We start from the raw sequence: 19,692 nt of genomic DNA, 5'->3' as shown, positions 1-19,692 counted from the left end.
TTAGATTATATTGACGTGTACATTCATTTAATTAATGATGTAATATCTAAGTGAGGGAGGCTTGGGGCCAGAGATCAGGGTCGGCCAGCATCTCTGGAGACGCTGAAGGTTAGCACCTCACTCAGGACCTGAACACAGATACCACTACTGAGAGTCAGGGGATTCAAACCTCTGACCTTCCAAAAACGGACACAGATTCCTCACCTGCTCAGTGACAAAAATTAAATCAACTGTTTTCAGGACAAAAAGGCGGGAGTCGGAGACATAGTTTAATTGAGCATCTCGGGATACTCAGGTGTGTCATGTCCATGCTTGAAGAACAAAGCTTTATTTGCCATTTCTTCAAGTACAGATACATTGGAATGTGTTTCTTGCGTATCTCGTCTTGGGCTCGGTTTCTGTTATGGCCGTACTCACACTAGGCCCGGTGGCTTGTACAGTGCCCAAGCATGATTGCCCCCCCTCCCCACTCTCTCACTGGTCACAGAGGCCTAAGCCACTGAGCCGCACCATAAGCCACACCCCCTCCATTACATTCTGCAGAGGCAGCGCATAGAGTAAGAGGAGCAATGGCCCAGAGGCCTGAAGGTGAAGGTGATTAATTAAGAAGAACAATGATCTACAGTGTGAAAGGCGGCACGTGAGCTGCACTACAATGACGGACGATCACTGACCCCACTGAGGTCACTGACAGTGCTTCCCCTACAGTGAACTACTAGGAAAACCTGTCTGAACTTAATACTAATTGATACTTTTTTTAAATTGACCCTGTGTTGAAATTCTCTTTACTCCTCCACCAACTTGCTCTCTGTAGGAGAGAGCAAGCTGGCCAGGAAAGGCAGCCACCTGTAGCGGCACCCAGGGAGCTGGGGGTTGAGGGCCTTGCTTAAGGACCCACAGATGTGCCGAGGCCGGGGCTCAAGCCAAGAACCCTCTGATCACAAGCACAGAGGCTTAGCCCACTTAGCCACATTAGCCACTTTGCTTGAAAAACATTATGTTGCTTAAAAGTTTATATAACTGATTTAGAAGAGAGTTTAGAAAATATACTTTTGCTTTGTTTTTTACGTAAAGCCGACACCAATAAGCAGTTTCAGTGCAATGGGAAATGTACTGGATTTAACAGAGTAGTTGTGAATGCCATATGTCAGGGACAGGATCCAGTGTTGTGGGGGGCAGTGTGCCTGTGATCAGAAGGTCGTTGGTTCAGATCCACAGGTCAGCAGTTTGCTCCAGGCACTGTGTGACCCCACTTTTTCTAAATGTTCATCGCTTTGGATAAAAACATCTGTCAGATCAATCAAATTTGAAGCATTGAAGCTACAGTACAATTTACCCGATTTAACAGAAAGAAACAACTCATGACTTCAATTAATCATCTTTTAAAATACGTTTTCAAGTTTAGCTGGCTAAAGAGGACTTATGAAATGGACTCGTGAAATGGTTCTGAAAAATATTTTTGGATTGTCTTTATGTTCACTTATTACGTGTGTAAAGTGATATCGTCTTGCCGTCCTCAGTGCACCCGGATAGCAGACTTTGGAAATCCCTTAGAACATCATCTCCAAGATTGTCCTGCTTTGCAGCAGCTGCTTCTGAGCTCTCTGTATATCCGTCATGCCTTTTTCAGTTTGACATGGTGTAAGCATCCACTCACTAGGTCTCAGGAACAGGACATATCTGGCCCAGCGGTATAATTAGCAAGCTACTAAACATTTTTGCTGTTCCTGTTGTTAGATGGGCCTTTTACATAAATCATTAAAGGCTTTTCTTAATGTCAAACGGCACACGGTAACAGTGTGATTATGGCCTCCAAAACTACAGCTGTACCTTTATTTGCATGCTGGCTAAAGACAACTGTCAGAGTAGCACAGCAGGTCATCGTAAGCTGATAAAACATCTGACATGGGGGATGTATCTGCTTCTCAGCAGGCAAAGGGAGACTGGAGAGGCAAGGTGAGCTTCCCAACTCTGAATCACACCCTGAACCTAACTACTTAAGCACATGTTAGGCTTTTATTACAGTCATCATTCCAGGACATGACCAAGTCGTGTTGGCATATGCCAGGCCGAGAGGAATGAGTAAGGTGGGGCCAGGTGGGACTATGTTTAGTTCAGTAGGAATATAATATGGAGCATGGTAACAACATGCATTACTGCCTATCACCAGCAGGGGGATGAAGATAAACAAGGATGGTAGAGCCAGCATACTGATACACTATGGTGGTACAGTGGGTAGGCTGCATGTTCTCTTTTTGTTGTGTGGCTCCCCTCTGGGCACTCTTGATTCCTCCTGCAGTATAAAGACTGTTTGGGGAAGCTCTAAATGACCCATTGTGTGATGAAGTGAAAGGAACTGAGTTCTAAGCTGTGTTTGAAATATGCAGGAAGCTGTAACAGGAGACCGTAACCTTGGAAATAGCCCTCAAATCTCTCTAAACATTTTGCATTTAGATTTGACTGCTGAATGCATCGATCCATCCATCCATCCATCTATCCATCTATCTATCCCATCCCAGAATAGACTCATAGGTATCTGGTGGCTTTTGTTGGGAGAAATTATGGGGCTTACCAAAATCCAAATTAAATAACACAATTTTTTTATTTCTCTTCCATCAAAATTCCCGGCTCGGGAGGGAGCTCATGCCCAGCACCAGGAGGGTGTGCCCAGTGTCCCCGCCCTTCCGAAATGCCCCCCGTGACCATCCATGCCCTTGCATACACAGATGTTTATATAACCCCTTTATTCTTTGTCCTTCCATCCTTCCTGTTTTCACGTTTGTTTGTTTACATGTAATTTTCTAACCATGGCAGTTAGGAGTCTGGCTTCTGTACGTAAATCCCTGCTCTGTTCCCGGGAGCACAGTCAGTTTGTGCTGGTTTGTCCTGCTGGGTGGAGTCATGCCAGTGGAGAGTGGAGGGGCAGCCAGCCTCAGAGCTTTTAAAACAATGATTCATTAATCTGGATCCTTACTTGGCATAACTGGTCGTTATTTTGCCAAGCCTGTTTTAAATTAAACTAGTTTGAACAAAACTAATTACCTCCAAGTGTCAGTTGAGGGACTGTGTGCATCTGTGTTTGTGAGGCAGTACACATTGGTGTGTGTGTGTGTAAACTTTGCAACATCTAAAGATCACACCCCCATGAGAGCCCGGCTCTATGGGCTGGTCCTCAGCGGAGTACGACTGTATAAGACTCTCCCCCTGCCTGGATTTGCCAGACGACGCAGCCACTCACATCATCCCCCAGCAGAAACCAACAGGACCACAGGACTTACACTCGGACATGGACTTAATCAAGGGCGCCGTCGGGGAGGGCCAGGTCAACAAGGTCATCGACCAAGCCGGTGAGTTCCGAGATGGGCATGCGAGAGACAGAAGGAGGAATGATTCAGTGAATGTTTTGTCGCATACTTAAATACACTTAAACCAAGTAGTTCTTAGTAGTAAAACTATTTGTATAAAAATTGCTTCGACAGTTACTAAAAAAACACAGAAAGTTTCTTACAAATAAACTGCTGCATTGACTTGTGCTGCTAGTTGGGTAAGTTTTTAAAACTTCAAGCAGCTGTTGTTCAGCGTAAATGTTCGTCTGTTGTGATGCGTGTCCCCCGCATCTTTTTCGTGGATATTCGACTGAGTTTTGGCTACCGGAGGGGGCGCGTTTGCGGTGCACCTTTCGGCTGCTGACAGACTGTCCCACTGGTTGTCGATCTACCCAGTTGCACTCATTAAACACGCGGCAACACTCCAATTAATTCCCTATATATTTTCTGTTTCTGTAAGGCACCCCGCGAGCCTGACTAGGCGGTTGGAAGATGGATGTGTTTTCATAAAGTAACCAAAATGCAGAAATCTATAATAACCCAGTAATGCATGTAACAAGGACAATTATCAAGTTCTTCATATTCTAAAATACCAATCTATTCATCTTCTAACCGCTATCGGTAGACTGTTGCGGGATAAGGATTTCTGTGTTTAAATATTAATTTTAGTGGCAAATTAAAATCCCCGACCGCTCTCGCTCTTTCGGGGGTTTCCTGTGTCCGTATTAAATGACTGAGTCTGACTTTTCTGTCATATAAAACCTTATTGCTTCAAAGAGCGCACAAATCTGTCGTATAATTTCAGTCTTTACGCTCAGATTAAATCTTGTGTTCTTTTCCGGTTACAAAACTGGACCTTGGGTTTTTATAATGCAATTACCTGGTCAATGTTTCTAAGCCGGACCAGTATAATCACCGTAACAGGTTTGTAATGTTGAGTAATGAAACAAATTATGCTATTCTCCTTACGGTTCTGTAACGTTTCCCTATCTTAGAACTGTATAATCTCTTCGCGATGTTTAAAATGTTTCAGCCGGTGTAGCAAAGGAGAAGGTTGGGCAACTGATCGGAAGCGGGGGGAAGCAGCAGCAGAAGCTGCCGGAGCCGCCGCCGGAGCCACCGAAGACGGGTGCGTGACGGATCAGCCCTGCGTATTATTTAAGTGCTTTGCGCCCATGCCTTAATATGTAACTAACGTAATTACGAACGATCTGTAAATTGCAGAACCCACCGGCTTGTGTGACATACTGACCAACGCCGCAGAAAAAGCCATCTCCGACGCGGCCAAGGACAAGGCGGCGGATTCGGCCATATCTTTCGGCAAGAAGCTGCTCGGCTGATCGCGGGATTTTAATACTAAACGTGAGATACCCAAATCCGGGTCCTAGCGTGACTATATACTGGCTTCTTAAACCTCCTTTTACCGTCAAGCCGCAATTCCCATCAGGTAGGCTGGATAACTGTTGCAATTTCAATGTAAAATTAAAATAAAAGCCACTTTTACATGGTCATTTTTATGTAGTCTCAACCATCTCCTGCTGCATACACGCCAGCTGAGGGCTGTTCTGCTGTCTCCCTTGGTCCTTGTGGTCCAGTTTCATGTGTTTTTATGCTCTTTCATTCATGTTTTCTGAAATTCTTTTCATTTCACTGGAAGAAGGGAGACACTTGTCTTCCACAACACAACTTATGGGTGACACAACCGGCAAAGATAACAGCTGAATGGTTGTAATTTTATTTGTTTTCAAGAAAACAAGCAACGATACAAATTTCCCCAAGGAGTCCAAATCAAGTCTCATATGACCAAGTAGGGGATGCGGGGATATGAGTCATTGTTCCCAAATGTATTCCTTATAGAATCTTATCTCATCTCTCTTCCATGAAAATAAATTAAATTTAACCAAAACAGGGTGGAAAAAATGGCCCTCGTGGAGCTTAAGATGCCAAAATGCCTGACGTTTGAACAGAGTCTCTGGTATTTACATCTGTAGCTGCCTCATCAACTGACATTCCAATACAAACACAAATGTGCTAGTTTAGCTTGAAAGGCTGAACCTCCAACTTTTAAGAGCCAGGTTACAAGAGAGCTAAAAGCCGTGCCTTTAAACCTGAGAAGGTTTAAAACTGGAATTTTCAAGGGGCGTTGAGGGACAAAACAAAATGCAGTAAAAAACAAAACAATAATATCATGACATGTAGGACAGGACAGGACCTTAGTAAAGAAGACAAACTGTTCACAAATACACTACTGTTTAAATGTCCTGTTCGGAATTGACTTCACAAAAATATCAAACAACAGAAATAGCTGATTTATAAATGTACAGGTGCATAATACAGCAACTCAACTCATTTAGACATTTGGACTACTTTGGCAGAGCCTTAAAAACCCTAAATCTCTTGGCACTAAAATGAAAGTGGGCACTAAATACGACATGGTTGCCTGGAGCCGAGAGCAAAGAGGTAAGATGCAGTTATGTCGTGCAGATGTAGTGTGTCTGGCTTTGTGAAAGTAGGACAGCAAGCTCCCACAGAGTCTAACCTCAAAGGAAGTCAAACGAAGACAGACGGACCTCAGAGGCTGTCACAGTGTGGTCTGTTAACCGCATGGCGTCTGCCCAACATGTTTTCATAAAGCACGTTTTGACTGGAGAAGCAATCGAGACATGGATGGAGGTTTTACAAGCTGACAGAGGAGCAGAGACTGAAATGGAGACTTGGGTTTTGGGGGGTGGGGGTTTACAGCAGGAGGGACAGCCTATGTGAAGGTCAATCCGGCCTCGTTGTACACCTTGAACACCTTCTCGATGGCGTTGACGTACGCGGCTGTCCTCAGGTCCAGCCCCAGGTTGTACTTGCTGGCTGTGCGCATGATTTGCTAGCATGGGGAAGAGTAACGGAATTAGCACGGCCTCGGTCACGCGCCTTCGGCTCACGTTGCGGTTTCGTTTGTTTGAGTCTCTGTGCTTTTAAAACCTCTTTGGACACACTGGTCTAGCAGCACAGTGGGTTGTTTTGTTGTTATTCATAGTGTCAGAAGCCACCCCCACCCCCACCCCCAGCCATAACCATCAGGCAGACAGAGGAAACTCCCAACATACCAGGCCCAGTGAGTCACTGGAGGCCAGGGTGAACACAACAAGTTTTTATCGCAGCAACGCCCTGTCCCCAAGCAGCGAAATACTCCGCAAACCTGTCAGATTCTCATTTTACTGCTAAATAACACTATAACTTTATGCATTATATCATTTAAAAAAATCAAGTGACAGCAGATAGTTATGGCACAATACATCACCCGTTTACGTATGGAAGCCCTAGAAGCCTGTGGATGTACTGATCGGCCGCTTACCCTGGCAGACCTCTCCATGGTGTAGGCAAGGCCAGAGTGCACAATGTCCTTCTCGGAGGCACCCTGGCGGCAGACGGAGATCGAGCTTGTCAGTGCAAAGGCTGCGCTCAAGACCCGGGCAACTGCCTACACTGAAGTGGCCAGCTGGCAAAGATGCAAATTCTGGTGCAAATTAATGATCTGCTATTCTAGGCCTGATTTGTGGGAACAGTAATGGCTGCAGGTCCCCCGTGTGAACAGCACAAAGCATGCCTCTGCGTAGGGCATCTTTTATGTCCAGCAAACAGTAATCACCAGTTACTCACCGCCACTCTGGCTTGGAAGTCAGCTGTGGGCACAATGGGTATGGGTCCGCCTTGCTTCCCAAACTTCCTCTCCATGCTCTCCTGGACGGACACTGCAGGGCAGATTAATAGGACGTGGCGGTATGTAGTTGGCACAACTTTAGTTATTTTTTTCAGCGATAGAAAACTGTCTTTGTTGAGAGGCCCAAACGACATTTCACAGGAAAACAGTGACTTGTTTCTGAACTAGTCTACAAAACAACAAAAGAGGACGAAGAATGGTAAAAAAAAGATTAATCACAGCGTCGTTTAATCTTCTTATTGGATCTGCTTAGTGCTACTTACTGCACTACTGCAATATGAACAGTATTAACTCTTTGAGAGGGTGTGTCGGTCACCTTACCCAAGAGACACTTTCAGACACACACCAATCAACTGTCTAACCTCACTTCGCTATATATCTAACAAAACTTATAGCATATTCCAGAGCATGCGATAATCACTGGGCTGGCTAGTGTTAGAACCTTTCCCTCCAGGATGGGGATGATATGATGCCCCCCCGCCCCCCTCCCACAGTGTGCAGTTGGCAGTTAAAAGAAAAAAAATACATGCCCAGGGGCTGCACTAACATGACAGCTTCCCCATTAGTCACGACCACTAGGAACCTACAGGAAGCAGATAGCAGATATTTAGCACGCTACGGAAGCCGCAGCGTACACCCGGCCAGACCAAAAACCAGCGCATTTGCAGAAAAGCAGACGGTGTGGTTAAAGCCCTGTGTTACTGCGGAAAAATATGCCACTACTCATAGTGCATATAACGGTTTAGACTATGTAAAACAACAAAGGATGATCAGGTGAGCCACTGCAAGCCAGATGCAAGAGAATCAATTCAATGTGACAAAGCGCAAGTGCTATAACTTCCTGCCGGGAGCTCTGATTGTTGAAGTCACTCGCCACCTTGTGGTTGAACAGATGTACTACATTAATAGTATTCGTAAATCTAAAAATTGTACTGACAGGCTTCGAATGCAAAAAATTAACTGGTTAGTGTTTGAGTTTATGCAATTGCTATGCCATGTACGTGGGATGTCCGACCGTTTTCTCCCTAAAGGCTTGAAGATGTTGGGTGAGAGTGGATGGCTACGTCAGTCTATTGGTCGAATGGTGCACAAACTCACTGAGCAGGTGGTAGTTGGAGTCCCTCTCGTACTTGAAGGTCAGTCGGCCGTAGCTCACGTGGTTCAGGTTCTTCAGCCACTCAAAGTAGGAGACGGTCACCCCCCCCGCATTCAGGTACATGTCCTGCCGACCACAGCACATGGCATGAAGAAGCACATGCACAAATGCGCCTGTCCACAGCCCAACACAAGAGTCTGTTTTGGCAAATGAGAGCGGTTGGGTTATTTCCAAAGATGTCCCACACTGAGATTAAGCTGTGACACATCTGCATGCAGCGCGGCTTCGGGAAACACATTCATACGTCTGTTTATTGGAGGATCTGCGCCATGTTTAAAACACCTGGCGCCGCCTGATTGATCTCGCAGAGGAGATTTCAGACTGTATATCACAATGGAAAGCAGCGTGTCCCACACCAGAAAGAAAAGGCGGGCAGGTCATTAAACCTTCCAGGCTTTGGGTCCTCACGGTGATGTGGGACCTGACGCACCGGACACACGTTCAGCTCAGAGGGGCATTCCCAAGAACCTCTGGGGCAGCGGATTAGAGGCACTGACCCAGTTACGGGGTGTGCCATGCTTCTGAAAGCCAATGAGGTTAGCATGGTGTTCCAGACTTTGTACTGCTCCAGCAGGCCGAATCAAATATTCAGGAGGGTTCTTACCGGAATGACCATGATGTTCCTCTCCAGGAAGATCTTATCGGCATCGGGGGTTGTGGGCCCGTTAGCTCCTTCTGCGACAATCTGTAGCCAGCACCCCCCCCCAACAAAGATAACATGACTGTTGTTGTTAGATACATTGTTACATAAATCCACCATCCATCCACCTACTAATCCAATAGGACACAGGACACATAAACCACACGCCTTTCATTTGTTACTACACAGGCTTCAGTAGATGGCATCTGTACAAGCTGGAGCACCCTGTCGGACCTTGGCTTTGATGTTGTGTGCGTTCTTCCTGGTCAGCTGTTTCTCGCTGGCCGCGGGGATCAGGATATCGCAGTCGGCCTCCAGGATGCTGCCCTCGTAGGGCTTGGCGTTGGGGAAGCCCACAATGGTACCATGTTGCTGTGGAATAGTGACAAAAACTGACCTCATTCTTGGACTCTTGACCAAGGCCCTGGATCTTAACCCAACTTTCTCAATTGAATGTTGCTTTGGAAAAAAAGCATTTGCTAAATAAGTAAATGTAAAATTTATGTAATCATTGATTTCTAATGAGGAATAGCATCTGTCAGCCACACAGATGAGCCTTTTAACACACCATCAATATATTCTGGTGTATCTAGATTATGGACAAACCACGAAATTAGATCAGTGTCAACAGAGAAGAACAAAGCTGTAGGTTGAAATGGGACTGACTGCAGTACACCTGCCAGTTCCCTAGGGGGCACCCTAACTCCAGATTTCACATAGGTTGCCTATACTCACACTGAAGAAAATGAGATTGAGAACTGAATGCTTAAAACTGCATGGGTCCACAGGACAGTAACATTTCTGAAGCCATGCGGTTTCAGACATGTTAGAAGGGTGCCCCATAGTAGTCCCAGCAAACATGCCCCCACACACAGATCTCACCAGTTTGTAGTCCTCCAGCTCTTTGGGGTCGATGCCATTGGGGTTCCAGATGTTGCCATCCACCTCACCGACACCGACACACTTGGCACCATAGCGGTGCAAGTAGCGCATGGAATGCAGACCCACGTTGCCGAATCCCTGCAGGGGGAGAGGCGTGGCTAAGTTTCTCAGTCCTTATATCAGGTGAAAAGGCAAAAAATAAGGCTGCAGTGCTCACTATTTCTAACACCTAGGCTGCAGCCAATCATGGCCTTCTGTCTAGTAAAGAATTTTATAGCTCTCCCGTTCATTTGCCCCCCCCGGTTAAAAAGCAAGAACAGACCAGTCCACGGTAGACCACCCGTTGAAACACAGTGAAAATATTTAGTGTTTATAAATGAAACATAAGACGCTGCTGTCACGTCACTCACACTTTCTGTGTGCACAGTGAACACCCCCATCTCAAAGCAGTCTAAATCCCATCAACACAGTGAACGCCTGGTTGGGAGACCATGAACTTATCGTCGATATCCCCCAGCTGTGCGACCTCTGGGAGTGAGTGCGTTTGTGCACGTGTGCAGGCTACCAGTAATCTACACCAGCCGACTCACACTAATGTGACCCCTGAAACCCGGCGATGACATCAGGACATTGCAACACGCCCCCGCATATTTAGCAGGCAGATAAATTTAGACAGGCACTCAGAGTGGGGGTGGGATGGAAGAGTCCTCCCAGTCACATGAGCACTTTGATGCTGTGCTTCACACAGGATGCAGGTAATCAGACTGATCAGGTCCTGTTAGCAAGTGAAGCTGCCATTCCCTGTTACAGGAAAACCATAGCAGCGCTTCTGTTCCATTTAGTGTAAAGCTGTAATGTATCTCATTATAAAGCCACAAACCCTGCAATTTTATCATAATGCAGTTAAAATGATGTCAATGGTTCTTGATGCTTGTTACTTGTCACAAAGACGCTTCATTTTGTTCCGTACGACTCTGCGATTGATGTGGGTTTAAGTGCAATGTGAGGGGGGGGATTCCACAAACCTGAATGATAAACGTCTTGTCCGCAAAGCCAGGAGTCAGGCCCACCATGCTCATGTATGACGCCTCGTTGATGAAGTTCTCGACGCCGTGGAAGACTCCGCGGCCGGTGGCTGAGATCCTGCCATGGATCCCCCCCTGACTGATGGGCTTGCCTGTGACGCAAGCGTGAGCGTTGATGTCCTGTGGAAAAGCACAGGGAACGACGTGACACACTTGGCATTGAATTAATGTTTAAAATACATTTCAGAGTTCTAAATTCAGACCATTTATAGTTGTTTGGGACAGAGGAAAAAAGGCAGTCATTTTCAGCAATGAAGAGGGTGGGCAACAAGTATGATATAATCTTACAAGCCAATTAAGTCAAGCTAGGCTAAAGGGCCTATCACATGGTAGACAGGCGGTACTGCTATGCTATGACCAGCTGACATGGCGGAGTCAGATGGCCAAAACACGTGGGATTGGCTGGTTTAGAGGCTACGCTTCTGGCTACTATGGCCAGTCAGGAACCTTGATGATTATTCTCAAAAGCAGACACAGCCACGCTTCCCCATAGATCATTTTCTCTTTTGATTAAATTTACCAGCAGTCAGGCAGGGGGCTCCAGCACAAGCTCACACCTGGCCTGCTTTCCAAGCCTCACAAAAACACTTTGTTTGTCTGCCATGGCCCCTCCAGACTCCCCCGAGGAGCCGCGGCAAAGGCGGGCGTCATCGAACACCAGCGGAGAGGGTTGGTGCGTCCACTCTCACGCTCCTCGCCGGCAGAGTCAACTAGTTCCTCTTACAGAAAGCACCCCCATGCTCATGATTCAAACCGTGAGACAGTCAAGCCCTTTCCTATCTAATCCGACCCCTTTAACATCCTCTCAGAGGTCAGCCTCATGGCCAGGCTCGTAACACGAATGCGTGAAAGCCAATTGTAGCCATCACCCTGCCCCCAACAGGCATGAAAAAGCACTTTTTCCAAGTTAAACAGTCATTTGTTGCATCACAATTTGGGAGCTTCTTTTGTGTTAAAGAAAAAAAAACATTAGGGAAAATGCAATGTGATGCACTATATCTAAAAACTCATGTTTTTATTGTTAGGTGGCTGAAAAGCATTAGCTACATAATTACTGAGAAAGGAGGAATTTTCTTTAAAAGAAAATCTGTCCTCTGTTCCCTTTCACCCCCCTCCCCAGCCCCTGTGACTATGGGAACAATGTGGGAACAATGTGGTCAACGTCAATTCCCCGCAATCCAGACCAAACTTCCTTGGCTGCCATGGTAACGTGACTGTGCAGAAATAAAGACAATTAAAGTCTCTCGATAAGCACTTCGAGAGAGAGCACGGCTTCCTTAAAATGCCCCCTTATAATCCAAGCCGCGGAAGCCGTTACGGGCATTAAAGCGGCACGACAGGAAAGTGCGTTACGGTAACGTGAGCCCCTGCTGTGAGCTGCCTTCCACCCTCCACAGCTGGTGCCCAGCAAAGCGATTCCCAGAATAGAGATGATTCTGTTCACATACCCACCCCCCCCCCTCCCCCACTCCTCTGCTGTGCTTAAAAACCAGCACTGTCACTAGTATTGCTCATAATGCACATTATCTTTATTGTTTAATCGTTTGGCCTGCTCCTTCTTTAAGGTGGACTTACAAACTTCTGCGATTGAAGTTCTGCTACTGGGAGGTGTGGAACCCGAAAGACTCCAGTGCCGTCCTAACCTCCTTCTGTCTCTGCTGTACCTCTGAGCTTAACTTGAGACCCAGGACGGCAGATGGCACAACTTTAAGGGGACTGGGGAGGGGAGGGGGCAGTAAGATGTCATGGCTGCAAGACTGTGGTATGCTGCTGTGTGGGGGGGGGGGGGGGGGGGCGGGGGGGGATGGTGTCCGAAACAGGCCAGCAGGTACGGTAAGCAGTATCAGACAGCGGCTGATGAAAACGTCAACACTCCAATCAGGTCTAGGTTAGCCTGAGTCAGCGATAAAGACCTTTCCTCTCTGTGTGTTTTCATTTCACATTCTCTGGATAGATAAGGTTAAATAAACCACAGCATTCTGAAACTAAAACTCTTCCCTATGTTCCGTAATGCTCACCCTGCCAAAGCCCCCTGCGACTGGCTTTCTCCAGTACGGAAAACCTCAGAAGAGCTCTGAATGCTGGGCAGTTCACAGCAGCAGACAGGGACCGCGGCACTGCCCCCACAAGTCACTGCCCTGATTAGCATTCCTTTTCTCACATTTAATCCTTGTCTTTTTCAATGAGCGTTTCTCATACCCCAAGGAAGTCGAGCCCCGAGGGGAGTGTGCCAGCTCCAAATGGAGTTGGTGATAAAGCCACTTCTCATCCAGGCGGCTATTTACCCCACTGCGGGCTCGCCACACAAACGTTACCATCTCATCTGCAGTGAGTATGTTCAGTGGCATTTGGGAATCTGCTGGTGGTGACTTACACCGTGGGCAATTGTGTTTGCATACGTGTCGGCGATCCAAGACATCTCCCTCTCGCCCGTGCTCATGTCGGGGGCGGGGACGTCGATGCCCGGCCCTGTATACAGAAAAACACACAGAACATCACAATGCAGGAAGCGGCACATTCGCTAACAGCCTGAGAGCCCAGACACTTCAGGATCCTTCCCCACATTTTCTCCTCCAGCCTCACCCGCCCATGACCACATGACAGCCCCTTTATCTGGGCTGGAGGATGGTAGCATGAGGGTCTGAAAAGCCCAGAAAGTTTATTCCTGACGTGCCGAGGGAGGTCAGGGTGATTTTAGTTTGGGACTAATTATACATACAGGCTGACAGGAGCAGTTTGAGATGCTCCTCGCTTTGAGAGTAGGAAGGGGGAAATCGTCCGAAAAGCCAGGCTAACTCACACAGAACACTGGCCCTCTGTGTCCACGTTGCATAAAAAGATCTGATAGCTATTCAACAGTAAACTTAAATGTATCGGTTGCAGTCAATGTGTTTGAGCAAATAGGACTGGCTTGAAAAATGGGGTCAGGGGTCTTTTTAAAAATGGACGCTGACGTTCCGTCAGTCAGACTGAGGTGGGGGCACGCACCAATGAAGCCCTTCTTGGCCAGCTCGATGGTGAATCTCCTGGTGATTTTTTCCAGTTCATTGTCCTGTATGAGATGAATGGCAAACATTCTTATTAGATGTCAAAGTTACATGCCATTTTGGATTGAAAAACCATCACATGTTCAATGTCACTCTCAATTTTCACAAACTCATTCTCAGCGACAGAGAGCTAGAAGCGGTGAGGCACTGCATGGCGCCTGCTTGGAGAAGCCAGGCCAAAAGTGCTCCTGGACTGGCAGCCAACTGACAACTCAGCTGTTCTCTGTCCAAGGACAAGGAAAGAACAGCCACCAATCAGTACGTGACAGCGTGCCGGCCACAGGAAGCAGCGACAGCTGCGGAAATGAACTACTTCCTGTGCACTGTGGACACACAGCAATTAAGCAGAAAGCATACAGCCGACAAACTAAACAGCAAGACCATTATTTGCTGGCTTATGATACATGCAAAAACGTCTCACAATTTTCCATCCAGAAAGCTTACAACTGATTGAACAAAAATAACATGCTGTACAGTATTAAGAAAACACACACAAGTGAAATAAATAAAATCATTTCACTTAATCTCCCTCTGAATACTGAGGTGGTTTTCTGAATTATTTAATCTGTACGGGCATGCTTGAGGGACACAGTGAAAAGAATGCACCAGCACTCATCGCTTCAGGAATTGCAATCAAACAGAAGTACAATATGGATCCAGTGCCACCTAGGAACAGGACTGGGATTGCTGACCCACCAATGGGGAAAACCCCAATGCAGAATATACAAAGTGAGAACAATAACTAATTTTAAGAGCTTACTGGCGGGACTAAAAAGAAAATGCACTTGTAGCATGAAGTACACAAACGCCAGGATTGCTGCTGAAACCCCTGCTTGGTATATAATGATAGCTACAAAAAGCCAGCTTGGAGATGGACTTCATACATTCAGCCAGCAGACGCATCTCCACAGTGCGCACACGCAACACAAGACAGCATAGGTTAATGGAGGGAAAATGTGGCAAACAAAGAAAGACATAACTCCCACAGGGGATTCTGAAGGTCACACCCAAAACTTACAGAGTAATTCCTGGGGTTAATCTTTACTCCCGCCTTGGCCCCACCAAATGGCACATCTGAAATGGAAGACTCAGTGTGTAAGGCAAGACAGACTACAGAGCTACAGACTACAGAGCTACAGACTACAGAGCTACAGACTACAGAGCACTGCAGAGAAAGAGGAAAGAGAGAGGATCTTACCCACGACTGCACACTTGTATGTCATCAGAGAGGCCAGGGCTTTCACCTCATCCACGGATACATCCGTGCTGTATCGGATACCTGAGGAGGCAACGGTGAAGAAAGGAGTGATTGGTGATAATTTTCCCAGTATAAAGCTTCATAACATTAAGTAGCATCAAGTAAGAGAAGCAACAGCTCAATAGACCAGGGAATTATGGGTTATGATCCCAGGAGGGACAATAGGCTACACGCTGCATTTCATACTCTACACAGTCAGCCTATACAGGTCCACCACCTTGTGTTATGAAATACAGGACCATCCCACTCTAACCCTTGGCCACTGTTCTGCGTGTGACACACCAGGAGGTAGTCAGGTCTCCAAGTGTAACACAACTTCTCAAATATTTACATACATGTAAATCCTTTTTTCATTTTACTAATCTCTCCTGATAAAAACATTTGCTATGGCCTCATTTTTACTGCTGAGGTGTCTTGTTGAAAACAGCATTAACACGTACCACTGAAAATGTGTGCATACAAATGCTATCGAGCTCAGATAAGCTTTAATAAGCGTTCAAACGACCCTGCGACCTTTGATGTTTACTACAACGCCCAGCCAGTCGATTAGAAGATGGTTGGTTCGCTCTTATCCTGCTGGCCAGCAGCTGCCCATTTTAATTAGTGTCTCCCGCTGCAGAGTGGAACCCTTGCACACAGGCCTGCCAAAAGAGCAAGGCTTATTAAACATCTCACATGTGCTGCTGCTCTGCAGCCCCATGCTGCCGATGCTCAGAACGGGTTTATGAAAACACCCCACAAACACTGTAAGTATGGTGTGTTTATTCAGATTGCATGTACTTATTGCTTTATTGAAAACCATAAGAATTCCCACCAGAAGGGACAAGTGATTAAAAAATAAAACAACTGTATATGAGGAAAAGGATGGTGTTATGAGCCTCCATCCCTTGGGCTGAGGGTAATCCCTACTCCTAAACTGTAGGGGGCGGTGTGTGGCTTTGCAGGTCAGGACTCTGTGGCTGACAGAGTAATTGCCCTATGGCGCTCTTGAGCAAAACCCCACTTTTTCCAGGGACACAGGCTGACCGTGCTCTCTGATTCTCACCCATACATCACTTTGGACTAATGTGTCCATTAAATAAATAAATGTACATATTATCCAGGCACGTCAAAGTCATACTGAAGACAATGAACCTCGGAGAAAACCAGCTTCAACAGCAGGCAACACAAGACGAAGAGGATTACCAAACGCTGCCCGGCGGGCCTCAGGCTAGCAAGTGTTTACTATAAAACAGTAAATATTGCTGTAGTTGTTAGTGGAATAAATATCTGCAGCTCTGATAAGAGAAAGATTCTGGGATGTGACTAGTCACAAACTGCCTCCGTCCGGATGGCTGGGTGGGAATGGAAGATCGAAACTTCAGAGCACAGGGAATCTGTGTCTCACCCTGCACAGAGGCAACTTTCATTTCTTCATCGGAGGAGGAACAATGTTTTATCACTCAGTTGGAATTCATGAGGCAAGAAATGACACAAAGCAATAAAAAAGGAATTTTATTACACCATGCCCCCTGACCATGACTGGTCTACTTGTACTCAAATTTTGTTCCACCAGGTATCTAGGCTAAGCCACCAATTGCTTTAGGCAAGAAGCACATGGCAGGCATGGAGCTGCAAATGCCTGTTTACTGAGTGACATGAGCCCTAAGGAAGTGTCATGCAAGGACAAAGTCGCTACCCAGAGGTTCCTCCGTCACCAGAAAAGTAAGAGGAAACTCTGCCCTTCCACTTCCTGGAGTAGGTGGGTGCATAGACGGACAGCCAAACATCTGCAGAATGGTGGCATTAATCATCAATATATCTCTGTCTCAATCTCCATGGCAATGTGCCAGGTCAGTTCTTCTAACCTGTTTTGTAATCTATATCTTCAACACCACAAATCCCATCTGTTTGCAATGCAACAAGCCTGGAATGACGAGTTTTGTTTGATTTTTCTTTAAGCATGCAAGAACAAATTTATAGAAGGATGACTTTCGGATTTCAGTTGCATGTGACTTATTTGAACCTCATTCAAAACCTGAAACTTGGATTAAAAGAATATGGGTGGCTTTGGGGCCTGTCAGATCTGGGGAGAGGGAGGTACGGCGTGGGCCTTTTAAGAAATGTGAAACTCATACAGCCTGACACCAAATGCATTAAGCTGCATTAAACTTAAAACAATAAATGTGTCACTTTGTCTTTTCATGTTTCTCTTGTTTGCAGACGCCCTTTTAAACTGTAGAAGTTGCTAAATAAAATAATATAAAAGGAATGAATTAACAACAAATGTCAATTCATAAAGTTGGGTAGAGGGCTATTTCCCCCCTGCCCAAAAGGCAGAAAAATTCAGCTGAAGCTGTCCCACCCTCGAGTGGCTGTGCGGGTCTGATGTATAGAGGCATGTGGGGGCTCGTCCTCGCCTCACAGGACACACCCCACACCAACAGCCCACCTCTCAGCATCCGGTGCTTTCAGCCATTCCTGCCCAGTGTCCTGTCCTTAGACCCACTACTTACATAGACCCACAATATAAAATTGGACTGATTTGAATAGATATAGTATGGATTCACCCAAACCAGTTCATCCACTGCCTCCAATAAAACAGAACCCTCAGTTAACAGTTTAAGTTAGTTTAAGTTCATAAAGGCAGAAAGGCTATCATAGGTGGAAGTTAGACACATAATTAAGCATAAGGGCTGAATTTGTCCCTTTTACACATTAATCAGGCATAGACTAGGCTGCCTGTCTGCTACAGTTATTCACGCATCACATGGATCCTGATGCGTGTCAAAATGTTACTTCAGTACATTTACGGAAGGCTGCCAGATCCAAGGTCCGGCTGTGTCGTGACCATAGCCAGGGCCACCTGTTATTTTACAGGTGAGAGACCCGCATGAATTCCCGTGACAGGTCACCCAGAAGGCACTCAGGCCGGGTCAGCATAAAATTACGTGACACGTTATGCGTCGCTGCACAGTGCGTCCATGAGCATTTCCATTTCGCACACCGCCTTTCCTAGAAAAGCAAACGATTATCAACAGCAGCCATCAATAGCGGCTCAAGTAAAATAACCGGTTGACCCCAGTACCCGTGTTTGTGGTTGGTTAAAATGGAATTACACGCCGGTTCAGGTCGTAAAGCTGCCGGGACAGGAGCGCATACCGTTACGAATAAACAAGCCGGTCGCCTACCTTACACTTGCAAACAGTAAACCAGATATTTTTTGTTTGATTATTGTCTGCTTGTTCATTTTCTGAGGGGAGGCTGGTTAGCGGGCGCTGAGTCACGGCTAACATCCTTTCCGCTATTAACTGGTAACACGGTAGCAAGAACAGCCAACAAGCCGTTACATTTCGTACTCGTGATGCATGAAGCGCCTCCGCCAGAGGAGGCTCGCGGGACCCTCACGAATGCATCGCCGCCCCTCCGCTGACAGGGAACGGCTCACCTCCTTTACACGGCGTCCGGTGCTGGCTGTGCTGGGCCCGGTAGCCCTCGATCACCTCCCACTCGCCGTTGTCCCGCTTGATGGGGAACGACACGCTGAGGACGTGGTTACATGGCTTAATGATCCTCAGGATGCCCCGCACCCGATGCCTCTTCTGCTCCGGCGTCTCTCTACTCTTCAGGTCCTCCACTAGCTTGTTTTCCACGATGGAGGCGCCACGGTCGAAGAAGCCCTCTACCATTTTAAAGAAGTTGGGGTCGTCTTCCTTCTCCCCTACGGCTTCGCTGTAGCAACGCACCCGCATCAAAGACGCGGAAGCCGGCAGGATGGAGTCGGCGCATCCAGAGGCCAGCGTGCCGCTGGCTCCTCGAGTCAGCAGCTCTCCTAAATACCTGTACATTCTGAATGAGAGGAGATAACTAAATAGCTTAAAAATAAAGAAATAAAACGCGAACTGGGATGACAGTAACGTGGACTGAAAGAGGCAATGGAGGGGCAATGCGAAATAAAAAAATATATATGAAAGGAGACAATGACAGCTCCCTACCGAATCCCACCCAACATAAAACTGACAGTGTACATGCAGTGCGCTGGCTTTAAAAGGCGGACGACGGACTGCAGTGGCGCCGGCGCGAGCGTAGGGGCGGGTCCACGCCGGGGCGGAGTCTTACGAGGGCACGACCCCGCCGTACTCCACAGACCGATACACAGTATAAATAGGTACTGGCAGCCTAGGGGGGAAAAAAGCGTGAGTACTTGGGTCAGAGGTGCAGGGGGAGGGGGAATAAGACAAACAGCAGTGCAATAAAAAGCAAGGCAGTGCAATATAAGAATAACTGAACAATAAATGAGCAATAAATAGGTGAGTCAATCATAACATTTCTATGCCTAGAGTCAAGGATCTGCTTCGGAGATCTTAGATGCCAGGGGGTCACACACACTCACACACGTATGAATTCATTTTTTTATGGGGACTCTCCATTCATTTCTATGGGCAAACCCTAATCCCAACCATGACAGCCTTAACCCCTACCCAGCCCTACCCTTAACCATAAGTAACCAAAAAAATACAAGTGTTTTGGCATTTTTAGTTTTTTGATAGCAGTCACAGATTTTTATAAAATTGAGGTTTTTACAAGGAAAAAAGTTACAAGTTTTC

The 19,692-nt window shown here is 46.6% G+C and overlaps 1 protein-coding gene across 1 annotated transcript; it reads right to left on the bottom strand.

The window, feature by feature from the left end:
- Positions 1–5,038: 5,038 nt before the first annotated feature.
- Positions 5,039–19,131, bottom strand: LOC111848510 (glutamate dehydrogenase, mitochondrial). The gene is made up of 13 exons (XM_023820600.2): positions 18,534–19,131; positions 15,047–15,127; positions 14,867–14,922; positions 13,790–13,853; positions 13,176–13,270; positions 10,742–10,921; positions 9,717–9,854; positions 9,069–9,206; positions 8,799–8,879; positions 8,137–8,260; positions 6,978–7,069; positions 6,673–6,735; positions 5,039–6,201 (listed from the first exon to the last, which is right to left on the bottom strand). Exons 1-13 carry the CDS (start codon positions 18,931–18,933, stop codon positions 6,082–6,084), a joined length of 1,632 nt encoding a protein of 543 aa, XP_023676368.1. The 5' UTR covers positions 18,934–19,131; the 3' UTR covers positions 5,039–6,081.
- Between the last annotated feature and the right edge of the window lie 561 nt (positions 19,132–19,692).

This window comes from Paramormyrops kingsleyae, chromosome 20 (assembly GCF_048594095.1).
Source record: "Paramormyrops kingsleyae isolate MSU_618 chromosome 20, PKINGS_0.4, whole genome shotgun sequence".
Lineage (NCBI taxonomy): Eukaryota > Metazoa > Chordata > Actinopteri > Osteoglossiformes > Mormyridae > Paramormyrops > Paramormyrops kingsleyae.
The sequence above is the reverse complement of the archived record's forward strand: the minus strand, read 5'-3'. Positions and strand labels throughout refer to the sequence as shown.